This window comes from Pituophis catenifer, unplaced genomic scaffold (assembly GCF_029215685.1).
Source record: "Pituophis catenifer annectens isolate HBS135680 unplaced genomic scaffold, rPitCat1.0.hap2 SCAF_3, whole genome shotgun sequence".
Taxonomy (NCBI): domain Eukaryota; kingdom Metazoa; phylum Chordata; class Lepidosauria; order Squamata; family Colubridae; genus Pituophis; species Pituophis catenifer.
Window position 1 is genome coordinate 141,889,795 of NW_027256883.1, and position 20,471 is coordinate 141,910,265.

A 20,471-nucleotide genomic window follows, 5' to 3' on the forward strand; every position below is an offset into this window, starting at 1 on the left:
ATCTGCCAATAGAAAGGATCTGGGCATTTTATGGCCGATCTGGCTCTCAGCAGTGTGAGGCAGGTTCTGGCAGCCTTGGAGATGGAAAATCATTGGCAAGGGGTGGGGCTTCAGTCTGTGAGTATCGGCAGGATGTTGGCAGAGAGCAGGGCAGGGCATTGGTGGCAAGGGGCGTTGTGGCCTTCCGCAACAGTCCCAGTTTCTCAGTTCCTTTTTGCAGAAATATGATGTGAATGTGTCCTACAATCAATCAATCAATCAATCAATCAATCAATCAATCAATCAATCAATCTCATGTGCCTCTTGGGAAAATTAATTACAAACTTGCTTTTGTGTGGTAAATAACTACCCTATTTCCCGAAAATAAGACATCCCCTGATAATAAGCCCAATTGGGCTTTGGAACACATGCGCTAAAATAAGCCTCCCCCCGAAAATAAACCCTCCCCGAAAATATTTAAATGCAGAGCTGGAAATCAGGTAAGACGGCAAGAGGAGCCCCATCTTCCTCCACGCACCCCAAAATAAAAAGACCTCCCGGAAAATAAGGCCAAGTGCTTATTTTGGGGTTCAAAAAAATACAAGACAGAGTCTTATTTTCGGGGAAACATGGTAGCAACATTCAGAATCAAATCCTAAACATGATTCCCCCCCCCCCCCCCCGAAGAAGTAAATCTCACTGAATTGCGAAGGATTCTCACTCTGCTAGGCATGCTTAGGAAGCTTTTTTTCATTTATTTGAAATGTTAATATGGTTAGAAGATTTAGGACCATACCTCTTCTGGAAGCCTTCTTAAAATTGGAATTATGCAGCAGAGCTCCAAGTATTCAGTGGTGCATTTAAGGTTGAGTTGCTATGTAGCATATGATGAAAATTTTCCACTGATGCCTAAGGAGAAGACAGACTCCTGGCCATTCTTCCATATATGATCTTTTATAACAGGTTTTTTTTTTTACCTAAATGGAAATTCTGCATACATAGCCAAGTGATATGAAGTAGTAATATTGGACATATCTATATATTCATATATTAATAGATAAGGATTAGCTTGTCTCTCAAAATCTTTCATATTATGTTAAGCAAAAGGTTCTGGTGCACATGCTATCCACTCATATCCTGTTTTGCAGATTTGAGCGATGTCCTCTTTAAATTCAATCTTGCTTAACATACTATGCCAAAAGATATGAGTTGTGAATCTAAATCTCAAAGTGTTTTTCCACATGAGAGAGCAGCTGTGTTAAATCATTTAGTATTTAAGTTTACAGATGCAGTTGCAGGTTATCTTGTCGCTAGAAAAGATGGCATCAATTTTGCAGTAAACAGCTCACGTTGCCAAGCTTGATAGTGATATAGAAATGAGTAAGCAATCAGTGTTCATCTGAGAAAGAAGTTTCATTATTAAATCTGACAAAAATCTATTTTTAAAGGATCTATAGGATATAATTTTGAGAATGAAGGATGTAAAGGTAATCATTGATTTACAACCATAATTGAGCCTTTGCAAGTCATGGCGGTTAAGTTTGACCATGCCTGATTTTATGACTGTTTTTGTGCCAGTGATTAGGGAATCTGGCAATCATTAAGTGATTGTCATTTTCCCCAAAGGGCATTTTTTACCAGAAATTGGAAGTAAATACTGGTTTTTGGCAAAAAAATCATGATCATGTGACAGCAGGATGCTGCAAACTGTTGTAAATGTGGGGCTGTTGCCAAGCACCCATAATGTCATCACATGACTATGGGGGGGCAGCCATTGGAAACTTAAAACTGGGTTATAAGTAGGTCTGAGGAGGTTTGTTGCAACTTTGAATGGTCACTAAGTGAGCAGTTATAAGTTGAGGACTACCTGTATTATAATGATAAACACATCATTCCATTCTGAACAAGTTTGTCTCATTAACTTTGTGTTTTCTGAAATCCATTAACTTACTAGAAACTACAGAATTAATAGATAAATAACGTGCCATCTTGGAAATATTGTGAAAATGGGCCAGTGAGTTAGAAATTACAGTGTACAATTTGCTGATCTTATAGCAGATTTACAAGGACTTCAGTTTTAACAGTTTTAAATTTTACTTTATCTTTTTATATCTAGGAAAGCGTAGAGTTATAACCCTGTTCACATTTCCAGATATGTGGCCACATTAAATATTGTTGGATTCGCTTCTCAATAGCACATGTAGGATTAATAAATGGTTTTAGAATAATTCGTAGAGTTCAGCTATTGGGATTGCGAGTAAGATGGGTGGTTTCTAGGTAGGTAGGTAGGTAGGTAGATAGATAGATAGATAGATAGATAGATAGATAGATAGATAGATAGATAGATATATTTATGTCCAATGCTTGAATATTCTATTCTTGCTTTGTTCTTTATACTCTTTGATGGGGCACACAGTCATTTTCCTGTGCGCTGCTCCCACTATCCATGGATGGGAGTTAATGCTTCAGCCTTTGGCAAACAACTGAGTGTTCTTTAAGACAAAAAAGACCTTCCCCAGGGACTTCCCCTTTTCCCTTTGCCTAGCCACACCCCCAGTCCCATGATCCCCAGTCTTCGCTCAGTTGTTTGGCAACGCTGAAGTGTTCTCCGGGAGCTCCTGCCTTAAGGTATTGGTTTCCCTTATTCCTGGGGTTTTTCTTTGAATTTTCTTCACCCTTCCTCAGGGGCGTTTAGGACTTTATTTTATTTTTGAGTATCCTTTTCCCTCGGGGTCTTCCTTTTATTTTAGCTTTTTTCGTCGAAATTTGACTTCGCTGAAGCGCCGCTCGCAACAGCGCTGATCAGCTGGGCGCCGGATCGGAAAGCCGAGCCGCCCACGCTGCTCATTTGCACACGGCGCCAAATTCAAAACTGCTTGAAGCCCCAGCCTCACTGAAGCAACCAGCAGCTGTGCGGGGCATAGAGAAGAGCGAGCGGCTCGGATCCACGCCGCTCGAGCCGAACAAGGCAGCGTGCAGCCGCGGTCCGCCCGGCTAGCCCTGCCAGCCGCCGCCGCGCTACAGGAAGGCCGAACCACAGCGCAATCAGGCACGGCAGCTGGCTGGACCCTCGGGCCTCCAGCATAAGACCGTAGCCGGCGGGGGGGGGGGCACCCAAGCCAGCACCACGTGGCGCCCGCCATCTTGGATTCCACGCGGGCCGCCATTTTGGGAACAGAGGCCTCCACCGACCCCTAGAGGCTCTTCTACGCCCTCCCTCTAGGGCGGTACCACAAGAAAAAAAAAAAAAAAAAAAAAAAAAAAAGGGTTAGCTGGTGAGACCTTCGGGCTCCCAGCTGCCACCTCCCAATCTAAGGCGCAGAGCGGTCAAGCCTCACCAGCACAACACCTGGCTTGGAGATTGCGGGCACAAACGGAGAGGGGTGGTCTTGCTCCCAACAATTGGCCATGTCTGACCCCCCTTTTTCCTCGGATCCAGAACTGGACTTAAGCCCGCCTCGCAAGGGGGCTAAGTCCTCCAAGAAGAGCGCCCGGAAACGGTCTGAAGGTACTGACCGCAGATCTAAATCCGGAAAGGGGCTGACTTTCCAGGACAAGGATGCCCAAAGACGCCATGAGGCGCTAGAGCGACAGTGCGCTAAAGCCCAGAGGGCACTGGAGTTGTCACCTAACAAGGGGCCAGGGCCAGAGAGCACGGCTGCTACCACACCCAGAGAGGCAGACCCAGCTCCGGTCTCCTGGACGGAGTTGGCCCAGACCCCGGTGACCCCGACTGTAATGGAGAGAGGGACCCAACAGGACGGAACCCCCACCCCCGTACGGGGCGGGCCAGCACCTCTCTCCCCGGCAGGGCCGTCTCGGGTCCCGGGCGTAGGAGCGCAAGGGGCATCACCACCGCCCACACAGTTGGATTTCCAAGCCATGTTCTCCACGGCATTATCATCCTTCCTAGCCGCCAGTTGACAGCAGGCGGTACCTCCTCCGCAGCCGGCACAGGTCCAGGGACCACACCAACAGATCCAGAACAAGTCCCGCGCCCCCGCAGCACCAGAATCCTCCTCTGAGGAGTCAGACCAAGAAGACGAGGCCCCTGAGGACGTCGAGTTCTCAGAAGACGAAGGGCTGAACCCGGACACACCAGTCTTCTCCGGGCTTTTTCGACCGTCACTATTTAGGTCGCTCCTCCACAAGGCGAGACTCACAACTAACCTGGGTATGCCGGGGGATGTAGAACCAACCCCGCCCTCTACAGCGGGGCCACACGATGCCCTTTTCAAGTCGTCTAAACAGGAGAAGGACTACATCCCCTGTCCTCAACTATTTTCTGACGTCATCCAAAATGCTTGGGGGCAACCAGCTTCTCAAACTACACCAAGTAGCCTAGACAAGAAACTTTACTGCTCAGCCCCTGAACTAGAGGACCTGCTACTCCTCCCGACGGTGGACCAACCGGTCGCAGCACTATCATCCCCATCACTAGTTTCCTCAGAGGCACTGGATGGGCTCAAGGCGGAGGAGAAGAGGACGGAGTGGGCCTTCCGTAAAGCACATCAGGCAGTGGCCTGGGCAATCAGAACATCCACAGCCACGTCCTTTTTCAATAGAGCGGCCCTCATCTGGCTTCGCCAGATGCAAGAAAGACTCCCTTCAGACGACACCCGGCTGCACCAAGACATCAATAAGATTATAGCAGCCACCGAGTACGCATCAGATGCCTCCCTGAACTCAGCAAAGTTCGCTTCAAGGGCTCTAGCCTCCACCGTTACGGCAAGGAGGCTGTTCTGGCTCCGCCCCTGGAAGGCGGACCTCAAAGCCAAATGGAAGCTGGCCGCAGCTCCCTACAAGGCTCCCAACCTATTTGGAGCAGCCCTGGATCCTGTCCTAGTCGAGGACAAGGACAAGAGGAAGATTTTGCCATCGGCTTACCGCCGCCACGAACGGAGATACTCACCTTACCCGGTCCAACAGCCCTTTCGCCCCAGCTCAGGGCCCAGGGGGTCCTTCTCACAACGCTCCAATTACCTGGGAGGTGACAGATCACAAGATAGACAACATTTCCGAGACCGGGGCAGGAATCAACAATCCAGAAGACCCTTCCGGGGGGCAGGCTTCAAACCCACCAGAAGAGGCAAGTGACTCCAGGACCAAGGGGCCCATAGGGGGAAGACTGCTTCTCTTCCACCAGCAATGGGCCCGGTCAACATCGGACTCGTGGGTAAGGCGCACCACCTCATTTGGACTATCAATAGAATTTGTAGGTGCGCCGCCGCAACGATTTGTGCGGTGCCCTGTCCCACAGTCCTCCGAACTGCGGGCCCTGATGATACAAGAACTGACCCACCTTCAGGAGGTCAGAGCTATAGAGACAGTACCACCGGCCCTCCAGGGCTCCGGGTTCTACTCGAGCCTATTCCTTGTCCCCAAGAACTCGGGGGGATGGAGAGCCATCTTAAACCTAAAAAGGCTGAATCTGTCTGTGCGATACCACAGGTTCAAAATGCACTCACTACAGTCAATCCTAACGGGGGTGAGACGGGGGGACCTCCTCCAGTCAGTCGATCTTCGGGAGGCCTACCTTCACGTACCCATTCACCCGGACCACAGACAGTTCCTGAGGTTCGAGTACGGCGGGCAGCACTTCCAGTATCGGGCCATGCCCTTCGGACTGTCGTCGGCACCCCGCACCTTCACCAAACTGGTGGCGGTGGTAGCAGCCAAGCTCCGGGCCATCCCGGTCCGAGTCCTCTGCTACTTAGACGACATCCTGATACTCTCGTCAACTCACGACCAGGCAGTCAGGGACCGACACCTAGTCCTCGAGACGTTCCAAACCCACGGATTCACTATCAATCTCGAGAAAAGCCAACTTTATCCATCCTCTCGAATCCTGCACCTAGGGGCAGTGATAGATTCCTCCAGAGGCCAGGTCTTTCTTTCACCAGACAGGGTCCAGAATCTCCAACAACTGGCCATCCGAGTCCAGGCAGGGAGGAGGGCCTCCCTCCTACAACTATCATGCCTGCTGGGGAAGATGGTTTCCTGCTTCGGCATCGTTCCGTGGGCACGCAAACACTCGAGGGCCCTCCAGTGGTTCCTGCTTCCCTTTCAACGCTCGGGGAGGGCAAACTCGAAGCGCAAGGTTACCCTCACCCCCAAGGTGAGACGCTCTCTCAAATGGTGGACATCCAGCACACTCTCCAAGGGGTCAGAGTTCCTAGACCCGGACAGACTGATCCTCACCACGGATGCGAGCCTGCGGGGGTGGGGAGCACACCTGCACAACGGGGTGGCACAGGGCCAGTGGTCCAGGGTCGAGCAGCACAGCAGCATCAACCTGCTGGAACTCCGGGCGATCAGATTAGCACTGCGCCACTTCCAGGCCACGGTGCAGGGCCGGCACGTGCTGGTCCTGACGGACAACATCTCGGCCAAGGCGCACGTGAACAGAGAGGGAGGCACGAGATCCCGCTCCCTGATGTTGGAATCAGAGGCCCTATTCGAGTGGGCGGAGAAACACCTGCTATCGATCAAGGCAGACCACATTTCGGGGTCGGCCAATGTAAGAGCAGACTGGCTCAGTCGAACAACAATAGACCAGGCAGAATGGCAACTCCACCCTCGCCTCTTCAGCAAGCTCACCGCCAGGTTCGGGAGGCCAGTGTTGGACCTGTTTGCCTCTCCAACCAACACCCAGCTCCCCCGGTTCGTGTCACGCTACCCGACGCCACAAGCAGAGGACCACGACGCTCTACACTGCAGGTGGCCAGCGGGCCTCCTTTACGCGTTCCCGCCAATCCCGTTGATCCCACGCCTGGTTCGAAAATTGCTGGCAGAGAAGGCCAATCTACTCCTGGTGGCCCCAAACTGGCCCCGAAGGCCGTGGTTCGCCGACCTGGTGGCCCTGTCGGTGGAACAACCGTGGGTGATCCCACCACATCAGGTGGTACTGTGCCAGGGCGAGGTCAACCATCCAGATCCTCAGTGGCTTCAATTAGCCGTCTGGCACTTGAGCGGGTCATCCTGAAAAAAGACAACTTACCTGATAGCGTCGTCAGCACCATTCAGGCAGCCAGACGCCCGTCAACAACTCGTATTTACGAGGCGACATGGAGGGCTTTCTGCAGCTGGAGTTCCGGTCACCACGTGGACCCCACCTCAGCATCAGTTCAGGACATTCTAAGCTTCCTACAAGCCGGGTTAGACAAAGGGCTGGCCCCAGCTACCCTAAGGCGTCAGACGGCAGCTCTATCAACCGTCATATCCTGTGCACCTTACCAGACTCTATCACACCACCCACGTATCAGAGGGTTCCTCCATGGGGCTACGAACCTCCACCCGCCGACGGTGCACCGTTACCCAACCTGGGACCTGTCCCTAGTCTTACAGGCCCTAACGGGCCCTCCCTTCGAACCTCTGGCTTCCGTCAACCTCAAACACTTGACCTTCAAGGTGACTTTCCTACTAGCAATCACCTCAGCGAGGCGAGTCTCAGAGCTAGCGGCTCTGTCCATCCGTAGGGACCTCTGCATCTTTAGAGAGTCCTCGGTGGTCCTCCGTCTAGACCCGACTTTCATCCCAAAAGTGAACTCCTGGTTCCACCGGGCACAGGAACTTACCCTACCGGACTTCTGCCCGGCGCCAAAAGACCACAGGGAGAGAAGGTGGCACACCCTGGACGTCCGGCGAGCGATCCGGACGTACATAAATAGAACGGCGCCCTTCCGACGCACTGAAGCTCTCTTGGTCTCGTTCAACCCGGCCTCCATGGGCCAGAAGATCTCGTCCCCCACGGTCAGCAGATGGATCAGAGCCTGCATTGCCTTAGCTTATGACGTAAGCTCCAAGCCGCTACCGCACAACATTCTTCCCCACTCCACTAGAAGTGCGGCCACGTCAGCAGCCTGGGCTACGCAGGCTTCAGTAGCGGATATCTGCAGAGCGGCAACCTGGTCCTCGTTGTCGCCCTTCATCCGGCACTACAAGATAGACGCTTATGATTCAGCCGAAGCGGCATTCGGCCGCCGGGTACTCCAACGAGTGGTGACCGGAGAGAACTCTGTGGGCAGTCAGCCCCCCGCCCTAGGGGTTTAAGCTTGGGTATATCCCATCCATGGATAGTGGGAGCAGCGCACAGGAAAATGGACGTTGTCTTACCTGAACGTCCCTTTTCTGGGCGCTGCGTACACTATCCATTCCCGCCCGTATCTATGGGCTGCCTGCCCGACTGTAGAGGGCTGTTTTCCGTTATGCAGTTAGCCACGTTGTTTTAGTTTAGTTAATAAAGTTATGAGTGTTACTACACCACTAGTTGTCATTGATCCTTCTTTTACGCCACATCTTCGCTCAGACTGGGGATCATGGGACTGGGGGTGTGGCTAGGCAAAGGGAAAAGGGGAAGTCCCTGGGGAAGGTCTTTTTTGTCTTAAAGAACACTCAGTTGTTTGCCAAAGGCTGAAGCATTAACTCCCATCCATGGATAGTGTACGCAGCGCCCAGAAAAGGGACGTTCAGGTAAGACAACGTCCATTTTTAGAAACTGTGCTAATTTCCAACTAGGATTTGATTAGTTTAGAGGTAAATTGATTTTATTGTAACACCAAATTATGGATTTCTAGAAAATTATTCAAATAACTAGAATCTGTAATTTGGAGAGGAAATACATATAACTCTGTAACAAGGTACCAGTGATAAAAATATGATTTGTCAGTTCTGTTAAATTAATCCTTTCACTCTAAAAATGAATAAAATTACTTAGATTTCAATATTATTCCTATTGGGGAATTGAAAAACCATGTCACAAGTTGTATAGTGGTATTGGATGATCATTGTAGGGACAAAACACAGCAGTTGGGAACAGAAATGTAGCAAAGGTTTTCATGAAGATTTGAAATGAAATATCTTCTTTATAGTTTCAGGTATGCCCTAAAAGTTTGTGTGTGTCAACACCTGGACACCGGACAGATCTGTTTCAGAGAAATCCTGATAATGTCTTGATAACTGATTTTTTTGGGAGTGTACGAAAAGTGGAAATTACAACTGAGACAGTTTCTTTGGATCCTAATTTGGCACCTGCAGAGACAAGGTATTTTGATTTATTTTTTGAACCTCAGATATTCATAAATGAAAAATAATTAAAAAAATATATCAAGCTATAAAAGAATTGATCCATACAGGTAAATTCCAGAATGCGTGTACAGACTGGAATAACATTACTGCAAAAAGATTCTAGGTGATGTTCAGGAAGACACTGTGTGAACATTCATTGGAGAGTTTATTTTTGTGTGTATACTTTGGGTTGTGTACTTTGTTTCTTGGAACTACAGGAATAGAGGAAGCAATGGGGCATGCATGATGATAGTATATTGATTTAAGAATCACCAAGAAAGTAAGATAAAATATTTGAAAGCCTCAAGGCTCATGAACATTGGAAATCTAAAATTTATATCTCCCCCAAAAAGGTAATGAATGAGGATGCTAGATGCTTGTCTGTCTGGAATAAGGCATTCATAAAACATTAGTATTTAGAATACTAATACTCATAAAGCTACATTACAATCAGAATATATGAAGAGAGAATATAAAATACGGAGTAGAGGTAGTCCTTGACCTACATCCATAATTGGGACCAGAATTTCCGTTGCTAAGCAGAGCATGAGTTGCATCTGATTTACGCCTTTTTTTTGGCACAGTTGTGAATCTGGGATTGTGAAGTGAATCTGGTTTCTCCCGTTGACTTTGTTTGTCAGAAACCAGCTGGGAAGGTCACAAATTGCAATCACATGACTTTGGGATGCTGCAACTGTGATAAATACATCCCGAATACCAAAGTCTTCACATGACTGTGGAGATGCTGTAACAGTTGTAACTCCGAGAATTAGTTTTAAGGCACTTTTCTCAGTGCTGTGGTAACTTTGAACGGTCATTAAATGAATGGTTGTAAATCAAGGCCTACCTGTATGCAGGTAAATAGCATGCCTATTTTTGTGTGCTTTGTTTGTTGTGCGTCATGGATTTTTTTTTTTTAACAAATTGAAGATTTGTGGCATATCTATTGTGCTAATTTTCCAACAGCATTTACTCACTTTCTCTCTCACAATTTGATAATTCTTGCAATTTTTGCAATAGTTCAGCTTTTTTCATTATTATTAATCAGAGGATGATTAGCATTTTTATCATTTTTTTTTAATTAAGGTATGTACATTTTTAGGCATAAAGCTATTGCAATATAACTTTTATATGCACTGAGAAACAAAAAAAAATCCATGTGACTTGCTTTATTGCAATATTCGTTTATTGTGATAGTCTGGAATCAAACTCACAATAGAGCCCTGGTGGCGCAGCAGACTAAAGCAGACTAAAGCGCTGTTATTAACATCAGATGCCTGCAATTACTGCGAGTTCAAATCTCACCAGGCTCAAGGTTGACTCAGCCTTCCATCCTTTCTAAGGTAGGTAAAATGAGGACCCGGATTTTGGGGACAATAAGCTGACTTTGTATGAATATACAAAAGTATGAAGGCTACTGCTTAACACATTGTAAGCCACCCTGAATCTCCAGAGAAGGGCGGCATATAAATCAAATTAAAAAAAAAAATGCCCGAGGTATGCCTGTATCTGGATAACAGGGTATCCAATACCTACTGGGTGTGAATATGGAGAACTGGAACAATCATTGTGGGAATTCTATACAGTATGTGTGTTTTTTTCTTTAGTTAGAAACTGTAAGCAATTTGAGTTCCAGTTCAAAAGCAGAGTTTGTGAATTCAGAATCAAAATCAGTACCTTCAATGGAGTATAATGAACAGATGCAAGGAGTGACTATGACAATAACTTTTATGTATAAATCAGTTTCCGATTCTTGGAGACTCAGATTCATCTTATATAAATGGGAAAACCTGCCAGTGCGCAGCAGAATTTGTAAGCATATATCTATATAGCAAAATTGAAATATTGCCTCCGCATTTTTGATTGGTAGGTTTGGGAGAGAAATAAAAGGTAGAGAAAGGATTCATCTGAAATATGTAACATTTATGGAATGTACATTTTCAGGCTACGAGCTGAATTTATATGCAGTCTTATGTTGCCATCTGTTGGGAGCTCTTGGGATAACAAAAATATTTTTGTCCTGTTTTATCTACGGTATAAGTTGGCATTGATTACAAAAATGTGTTGCACATAAATTGGATCAACAAGGTTTCATACTTCATTTCTGAAGTATTTCATCTTTTTCAAAGTAATAATTAGATCTTTTTCTAGATCAGGCCTTTAGTATTTGCAGTATAAAGTATTAATTTTTAATCTTGTTTATAGAACAAAGATACGTTATTTATTCTATTTAATTCCATCATGCTTTCAAGAGACCTGCTTTTTATCCTCCTGAAGTGACTATATTAGGAGAATAATCACTCAGTGCAAGCATGTATGGAAATTTCTGTCTGGATCTTCTTGGTTTGAGAGTGAGTCAAGGCAATGGCCACTATAACATTTCCTTTCCTTATTTTATATGTGTGTGTGAGGGAGATAAAGGAGGAGAAAAGCAAACATTTAGCCAGAGAAGTACAAATAAAAAGACAGAACAATGAGACATAAATAAAATATGAAACTTGAGCAAATATGTAAGTGCTTTGAGAGGTGAAGCATACTGAAAACCCTGATTAAATGTCAGCGCACCATAGTATCTCCATCCTAGTGGGATGTGATGTAGGTTTGCAAAGCAGTCACTAAATTAGATATCCTATCTTGCATAGAATTGTATGAAAGTGCTTAGGGTAAAACTAGGCTGTGTTTATGCTTTGGGGTGATAACTGAGTGAGATTGTTTTTATTGTTACTAGAAAATGTGGCATTGTAGAACTAAAGCTCATAACCTAGTCCAAGTTCATCCAAATAATCCTAGAAGACGTTTAAATTCAAATTTAAAATAGAAAGCCTTCTGCTTGTTTCAGTATAGCTACTGCATACAACTTTCAGTACTGTTTCCTTCTTTTCATACATTATTTATTGTGAATTTATTGAAAACGAAAGCTATTACTTTTGTGAAATCCAGTACAAGCAATATGTTCACATTTGTTCCCAATTCACAACTGATTATTTTTTTCACTTCTAATATGAAGGTACACTTTCTTTGTTCAGAAGCTCTTGAGAGATTGTCACAGTGAAGGACTACAATTTCTAGTATTAAAAAAAAAAAAAAGAAAAGAAATGACAGCATTTTAATATTTTGATCAGTTCCTATAAAGTTTAGAGTGAATCAGATTGCACACTTTGTATATTTTTAACAAGTATACCCTGGATTGGACTGATATTAAGCATTGCGTTTTGATTTTGGTCAATGATAGACAGGACGCCTCTGAGAAATCCTGTGTAAAATACAAACATGCAAACTGAATATACTTGCGAATGGCACATTTTAAAGATTAGCATTATTTAATTTTTGCAAGATTTCATTTCATGCCCACAAATAATTATTCTCCCTGAATCTGTTGAAAAATATTTATGGATTCATGCAGTTCTGTATATAACCACGCCTCATTTAGCAATTAACTTGTTTGGCAAACACAGCAGTAATACGATAATTTTTTGACCAATGCATGCAATTACAACCAAATTTCATGTCCTCTGATAACAATGCACGCTGGAGTGAGAATAATGCTGGCAAAGCTGCACAAGAGAAATTTATCCGAAAAAGATGACAACAACCAGTGACCTTTTCAATATATATCTATCTCCCTCCCTCCCTCTCTCTCTCCCCGCTCTCCCCCTCTCTCTCCCCGCTCTCCCCCTCTCTCTCCCTCTCTGTCATGTGTTCATTTAGCAACATTTTGCTTAATGACCTAGTTCTTTGAGCTGTGAACAAAATCATTAAATGAGGAGTAGGTGTATATATATATAGATGTATGTGTGTATTTTTCCTCCTGTTTGGTGGAGTGACTTGTAGTACCTAGTATTTTCCCCAATATTTTGCATTGGAAAGCTTGTCAATATCACTGAACAGACAGAAACCTCAGTTTTTCCTGATTTTCAGAATAGTTTTCTCTGAAAATCTCAAACTTCACCAAAATATTGTTTAAATAAATTTCAACGGGCAAAGCAATTAGCTGTGTATTTTTTTAAAATATATATTTTTCTCACAAGCTGCATTTTGCTGTGGAGATTGAATCACCTACTAGATGTTTGATTAGTATAGTATAGTAGTATAGTAGTGTAATTCTAGAGATGCGGTGTTTTTTTTAAGTTTTATTGAGTTTAATATGGCTTCATGTGGGATGCTATTGGGGCAGTCCAGAAAATCTGTCTTAGGAGCAATTCTGGGAAAGTTTACAGAAAATACAAGAAATCATGAAGATACCACAATTCCATCTTGGTACTTTAGCAGCCTTTTAATTTTGCCTTTTCTACTTTTGCTGCTAATCCATAAATTGCCTAATCCCGTGCATCATGCCACACAATGTTATATTGGGGGAAGGGGGCTGTTCTTCATTAAAATGGACTGTTTGGCATAAATATTTCATCACCGAAGTGTATCGGTGTGGAAGAACTGCTTGCGGGTGTGTGCATGTCATTGGTAACGTGCAGTATATTAAATAGCTTTAGAAGGATGATGAATGGGATAATAAGGTAACAAAAATCTCAGGAGGGAATGGTTGCATAATATTCTGGGTGAGTATTTGTAAAAATACACAGCTAGTTCTCCACTTACAACAGTTAATTTACTGACCGTTTGAGGTTACAACGACACTGAAAAAAGTGACTTATAACCGTTTTTCACATGACCATTTGCAGCATCACGTGATCAAACTTCAGACGCTTGGCAACTGACTCATGTTTATTTATTATTTATTTATTTATTTATTAATCAAATTTCTATACCGCCCTACTCCCGAAGGACTCAGGGCGGTGAACAGCCAAGATAAAATACAGATAATACAAATATTAAAAATCCCTTAAAATTATTAAATATTTTGGCCGAAACACAGATTAAAACACCCAATTTATAAAATCACGAATTAAAAATTTAAAAGAGGAGAGTTAGGCTAGGCCAGCCTGCTGAAATAGAAAAGTTTTGAGAGCACGGCGAAACGTGCGCAGGTCCGGGATCCTCCATATCTCTGGGGGGAGCTCATTCCAGATGGTAGGTGCCCCCACAGAGAAGGCTCTCGCCCTGGGGGCCGCCAGTCGACACTGTTTGGCCGACGGCACCCTGAGGAGCCCCTCTCTGTGGGAGCGTACTGGTCGGTGAGAGGCTATTGGTAGCAGAAGGCGGTCTCGTAAATATCCCGGTCCTATGCCATGGAGCGCTCTAAAGGTGGTAACCAAAACCTTGAAGCGCACCCGGAAGACCACCAGGAGCCAGTGCAGCTCGCGCAGGAGGGGGGTCACATGGGAGCGCCACGTCGCTCCCATAACCACCCGCGCGGCCGCATTCTGGACCAGCTGGAGCCTCCGGGTGCTCCTCAAGGGGAGCCCCATGTAGAGAGCATTGCAGTAGTCCAAGCGGGAAGTAACGAGAGCATGAGTGACCGTATTTAACGAATCCCGATCCAGAAAGGGACGCAACTGGCGAATCAGGCGAACCTGATAAAAAGTCCCCCTGGCCACGGCCGTCATGTGCTCTTCTAAAGACAGCCGTGAGTCCAGGAGGACACCCAAGTTGCGAACCCTCTCCGTGGGGGCCAATGACTCGCCCCCAATAGTCAGTGATGGCACCAACTGACTATATCGGGATTATTATTATTATTATTATTTATTTTATTTCTATACCGCCCTTCTCCCACAGGACTCAGGGCGGTGCACAGCCAAAATAAAACATTGTATACAAAATTTAAAAAACAATTTAAAAACAATTAAATAATTGTGGCCCAAATAATTTAAAACAACCCAAATTAAAACCAAATCAATTAAAACTGAGAGGATGGGATCAAGCCAGCCCAGCTAGATGGAATAAGTGTGTTTTTAGGGCCTGACGAAAAGTCGGAAACCACAGCCACTCGGTCTTGGATGGGTTGAGCCTGAGTCTGTTTCTCCCCATCCAGATCTGCACGGCCTCCAGGCAACGGGACATCGCTTCAAGGGCATCATTATGATGGTTGTAGTATCCCGGGATCCTGTGGTCACCTTTTACAACCTTCTGACCAGCAAAATCAATAGGGAAGCCAGATTCACTTAACAACTGTGTTACTAACTTAACCACTGCAGTGATTCATGTAATAACTGTGGAAAGAAAGGTCATAAAATTGGGCAAAATGCACTTAACAATGTTTTGCTTAGCAACAGAAATGTTGGGCTTAATTCTGGTTGTAAGTCAAAGACAACCTGTATTTGCCCACTTTGAGCATTTTGGAATTCAAAAGTTTATTGTGATGTCTGTGTTTGTGGAGTCCTCCGTGCTCTCTGAGCTTGATTGTTTATTTGTTTTTTTGCAATGTTTCATTATCCACGTAGGTAACATCATCAGCACTAGAAGGTGGTGGGGTTTGCTCTTTGTTTATATACAAATGGCTTACCCTATCAGTGTCCTTGATTAGGTTGTTTATTTACTGTTAGCTTGTGTGTCTAGTATTCATCTTGGTGTTAATCTTTTCTTATCTGGGTATTGTTTGCTGGTCAAGAAGTGTTTTAGTTTTTTGATTGTCTCTGTTGAATGTCTGTGTTCTGAGGTCTTAGTTGCTTAATTGGTTTTTACTGTGATTTGACCAAATGTTTCCAAATTAATCAGGAATTATGTGCTCCTTTAACATTAATAATATTTATTGTGACTTTGAGTTAGTCTTAAATCTGGCAACAGCATGGATAAGTTCCTGTAGACTTTCAGAAGTACTTTGCCATTATTCATTCCTAGAGCTGAGAGAAAGTGACTAGCCCAAGGTCACCCATTTGGTTTTATACCTTAAGGTGGGACTAGAATTCACGGTCTCCCAGTTTCTAACATGATGCCTTTCTAAAACCAAAAGGAAAAAGAAAATAGATCAGACTAAACATACCGTAAAAATTGGAAAAGCAGCATAAAAAGTTTGTTTTAGTTAAATCGTGGAAATGTTTCAGAAGAGATTGCAAAACTAATGTCTTTGTGACCAAGGCAAATGAGATACACTCTGAATAGTTTCTCTACTTGCTTCACTGTGTACAAAAGTAGGTCAAATTCTTCTCCCTGGAGCAAGTAGTTAGCAAAACATTCTGTTCTATCCCTGGCTTCTTCCTACTGGGATGGAGGGAAAGGAAACAATATTCTTTTGTTATGGTGTTTTGCTTCTGACTGCTGTTCTTCAAAGGAGACCCTGTCCCAGTGTCAATTCTGCTTCACAATCAGGATGAATGATGGAGAGAAGTATGACCTAGTGGCTATTGCTTTTCATTTCATTTCCTTTTCTTCCAAGCCTTCCACACCCTTTGCTGTCTATACCCCCTTCATGTCCCACAATACCTAGCCTGCAGTTCCAAGTGTATTGAGATTCATTTTACTGTAGCCTAGTAACAAAACCCAACCCAGAGTCATATTTTGTGAGATGGGTGGCTATACAAATTTTGACAAAGAAATAAATACTGTATTTTTCAGTGTATAAGATGCATCTTTTTACCCCCAAAAAGGGGGTGAAAATCTGGGTGCATCTTATACGCCAAATGTAGCCCCGCCCACCCACCGGCCCCCACTCTTCGGCCATTTTCGGGCAGTTCCAGGCGGCAGGGCTCTGGGTTGGGCCACAGCCTGAGGAACAACTCTCTTCAGCACGGTCTGGGGGAGGGGAATCTGCCCTGCAGCTTCGGGGAGCAAGGCGGGTGCCACGATTTGTGGCTGGTCACCCCTCTGGCCACTCAGCTTAGGGCAGGCAATGGCCGCAATGACTTCACTCCCCTGCAATGTGAGGAGCTGCCGCCTCAGCCCTCTGTGCCCAGGAGCCAAGCGAGCCGAACGAGAGCTCCTAAAGAAAAACGCCCCTCCTTTCCAGCCACCACTGCCCGGATTCCCCAATGCAATAATCAGAGCCGCGTTTCAGGTGGCGGGCAGCCAGTTCCCCTGCAATGTGCAGCGGGGAACTGGGAACCGTTTTGGATTTGGGAAGGGGATTGCAGCGCTGCCGCCTGAAAGTGCTTTTCTTCTCTTGGGAATGTGCAACAGGAAGTAAAGCACTTTCAGGCGGCAGTGCTGCAATCCCCTCCCCAAATCCAAAACAGTTCCCAGTTCCCCGCTGCACATTGCAGGGGAATTGGCCGCCCGCCACCTGAAATGCAGCTCTGATTATTGCATTGGGGAATCCGGGCAGCGGTGGCTGGAAAGGAGGGATGTTTTACTTTAGGAGCTCCCATTCGGCTCGCTCGGCTCCTGGGCGCAGAGAGGCGGCAGCTCCTCACATTGCAGGGAACTGGCCACCCGCCGCCTGAAACACAGCTCTGATTATTGCGTTGGGGAATCCGGGCAGCGGTGGCTGGAAAGGAGGGGGGTTTTTCTTTAGGAGCTCTTGTTTGGCTCGCTCGGCTCCTGGGCACAGAGGGCTTAGGCGGTAGCTCCTCACATTGCAGGGGAGTGAAGTCATTGCTTCCATTGCCTGCCCTAAACTGCCTGCTGGGCAGCCAGAGGGGTGACCAGCCGCAAATCGTGGCACCTGCCTTGTTCCCTGAAGCTGCCAGGCAGATTCCCCCCAGACCATTCCAAAATGCTGGTAGGCAGAGGTAGAATATTTGTTTTCCTCCCCCAAAATTAAGATGTGTCTTATACTCCGGTGCATCTTATACACCGAAAAATACGGTAAATCAGAAGAAATACTCCCTCAGAACATTCATGATTTAAGGACCTCCACAAAATAAATTTATATTGAACAAACTTCTGCTTTTTTTGTCAGTGTAGTGAAAATGTTCAGATTTATACCAATGTGCACAGTAAATCTCTACCCCAAAACAACGTGTGTGTGTGTGTGTGTGTGTGGGGAGAATTTTCTGGGCTTCTGGAGATGCACAATTTTACTCAGCACAATTCACAATGTCTGTCACAACACCATCCTTGCGATTCTTGGCAAAGTTTTCATGCACAGGTTGCTTGATTGCCACTTGGCTAAGTCATAGCTGTTCCCTTCAATTTTCTTGAAGCAGTTTTTCAACAAGATTTTTTTTTTTTTTTAGAATTTTGATTACAATTTTCTTTTAAAAAAATAGTCTGCAACAGATTTGGAATAACAAGAAGAGGCAATCCATAGTTATTCCATTAGAGCAGTGTTTCCCAACTGTGAGGTATACTTTCCTTGGGTCGATGCAGACAGAGTCCAGGGGAGGTGTGAAGATTTTGTATTTTTTAATGTCTTTATTAAAAATAAAGTCTCATTGTATTGTTTTCATCGTTTGCGTTTATTCTGGTATTTGGATTTTAAAGGGAAATGTGTATGTTAAAGTTACACTAAAGGAAGGCGTGATGGCAAAATGTTTAGGAAGCTCTGTATTAGAGGGGAAAAAATGTTATACAGGTAGTTGTTCACTTACAACCATTCATTTAGGGACTATTTAAAGTTACAATGGCACTGAAAAAAGTGGCTTATGATTGGTTTTCATACTTACGACCATTGCAGCATCCCCATGGTCACGTAATCAAAATTTGGGCACTTGGCGACTGGCACATATTTATGACAGTTTCACTGACTCAGGAACATGTGATCATCATTTATAACTTGGCTGGTTTCTGACAAGCAAATGACTCACTTAATAACTGTCTTGCTTAGCAGCAGAAATGTGAGAGTCAGTTATGGTCGTAAATCAAGGACTACTTGTTGCTAATTACAGAAGTGCAAGAGACTTATGTCAGACAATCTTGAGTTGAGAAGAAGGGGGAGGAGTCAATTAACAGAACTATGGCTAAAGGCCTATGAGGGTTCAAGCAGTTATCGAAATAGCTGAAATGACTTGAAGAAACCATGTAGGTCAGGCCATTCAACACATCGTTTCAGTATTTGAATTAACCTAGGAAAAACATCTATACCAGAAACTCCTAATTTCTGCCTAAGCATAGTTGGAAGATTGGACTGTAGTTGCTGGGTTTCTTATGGCATCGCTCCATGTTCAAGCATCTGTTCCCAGCAATATATTATCTCTTGTCTCTTTGTTATGATTGACCTGGATATAACAGTGCTAGCTGGCTTCAGCCCTTTAGTATCTACCTTATTCAAGAAATAAATATTCTATCAATGCATGGATTGTAATGTTTGATTTTTGCGTGCATACCCACACCCACACCCACATACTCATACACACATTAGAGCAAGAAGTGCTCTTTTGGAGTCTTCTATATTTTTTAAAGGGACGTGGTGGCTCAGTGGTTAAGACGCTGAGCTTGTCAATCGAAAGGTCGGCAGTTCAGCAGTTTGAATCCCTAGTGCCACGTAATGGGGTGAGCTCCCGTTACTTGTCCCAGCTTCTGCCAACCTAGCAGTTCAAAAGCATGTAAAAAATGCAAGTAGAAAAATAGAGACCACCTTTGGTGAGAAGGTAACAGTGTTCCGTCATGCCACATGACTACGGAGAAGTCTTTGGACAGCGTTGGCTCTTCGGCTTAAAAACGGAGATGAGCACCACCCCCTAGAATCAGGAACGACTAGCACATATGTGCGAGGGGAACCTTTACCTTTACCTACATATTTTTAAAAAATGGGAAGCAATCTTCAGAACAAAAGGATTAAGTAACACTGGGATAAGCCAGTTTCAAATTTAGGCTGCATGCAATTCAGTTTTGTGACATTATATGCCAGATTACTACTATTAATTTAGAGGAATCAGATTAACATATTCCTTAAAATTACTTGTTTTAGGTCTAAATGAGATGCCTTTATTTTACCAGAAGATGGCAGCTATGCCAAGCAGAATATTTCAGTTGAATCTTATTTTAAACTAGAGAATTCTGGCAAGGTTGAAGGAACTGTGGAATTAGATTGAAGTATTAAAAACAAAAATTAAGGCATTTTATTATAGAAATAAAAAATAATGATTGCATTATTCAATCACACAGTTTTATGCAAACAGAACAATGGCTTGGTGAAAAATTGGAGCAGTGAAAATTGAAGATTGGTTTTACAAGAGAAAAAAAGTTGTTATTTAATGAAGTTATTCCAGTTCAATTGATCAACATCAACTATGGCAATAAAATTGCAGTAGAGCAGTATGCTGTTATGTTAGAGAGACAGGATAGAATTGATTGCTTTTCTATTAATCTTCAGATCTCTCATTCCACCTTTTTTAATTACAGGCAGCATAGCACTGAGTCCCACTTGGGTTCACACATCAGACTAGCAGTGAGATATCTAAATTAACAAAATTTAGAACTATTCTGTGTTTGACAAAAAAGATTTACCTCTGCAATGGCTAGGAAGTACATAGTAGGTAAATAAGGCTTTACTGATCTTTGGGGATGGGGATGTGACCCACCAGGATCAGGATATTTTCAGTCATCAGACCATCTCTTGCAATCTCGTCCAATGATGCGGTTCCTTCAGAGAAAGCAGAAAAATGTAAATCTCACAAGATTTACATCAACATTTGCAAGATTTTGTTGACTTCATT

The 20,471-nt window shown here is 44.5% G+C and overlaps 1 protein-coding gene across 1 annotated transcript in view; it reads left to right on the top strand.

Moving 5' to 3' along the window:
• PIGK (phosphatidylinositol glycan anchor biosynthesis class K) overlaps positions 1-20,471 on the top strand; it is a 115,955-nt gene that overhangs the window by 19,367 nt on the left and 76,117 nt on the right. Inside the window, exon 9 of the mRNA XM_070941256.1 lies at positions 8,850-9,022. Coding sequence (XP_070797357.1) covers positions 8,850-9,022 — 173 coding nt within the window. The remainder of the gene's footprint in view (positions 1-8,849; positions 9,023-20,471) is intronic.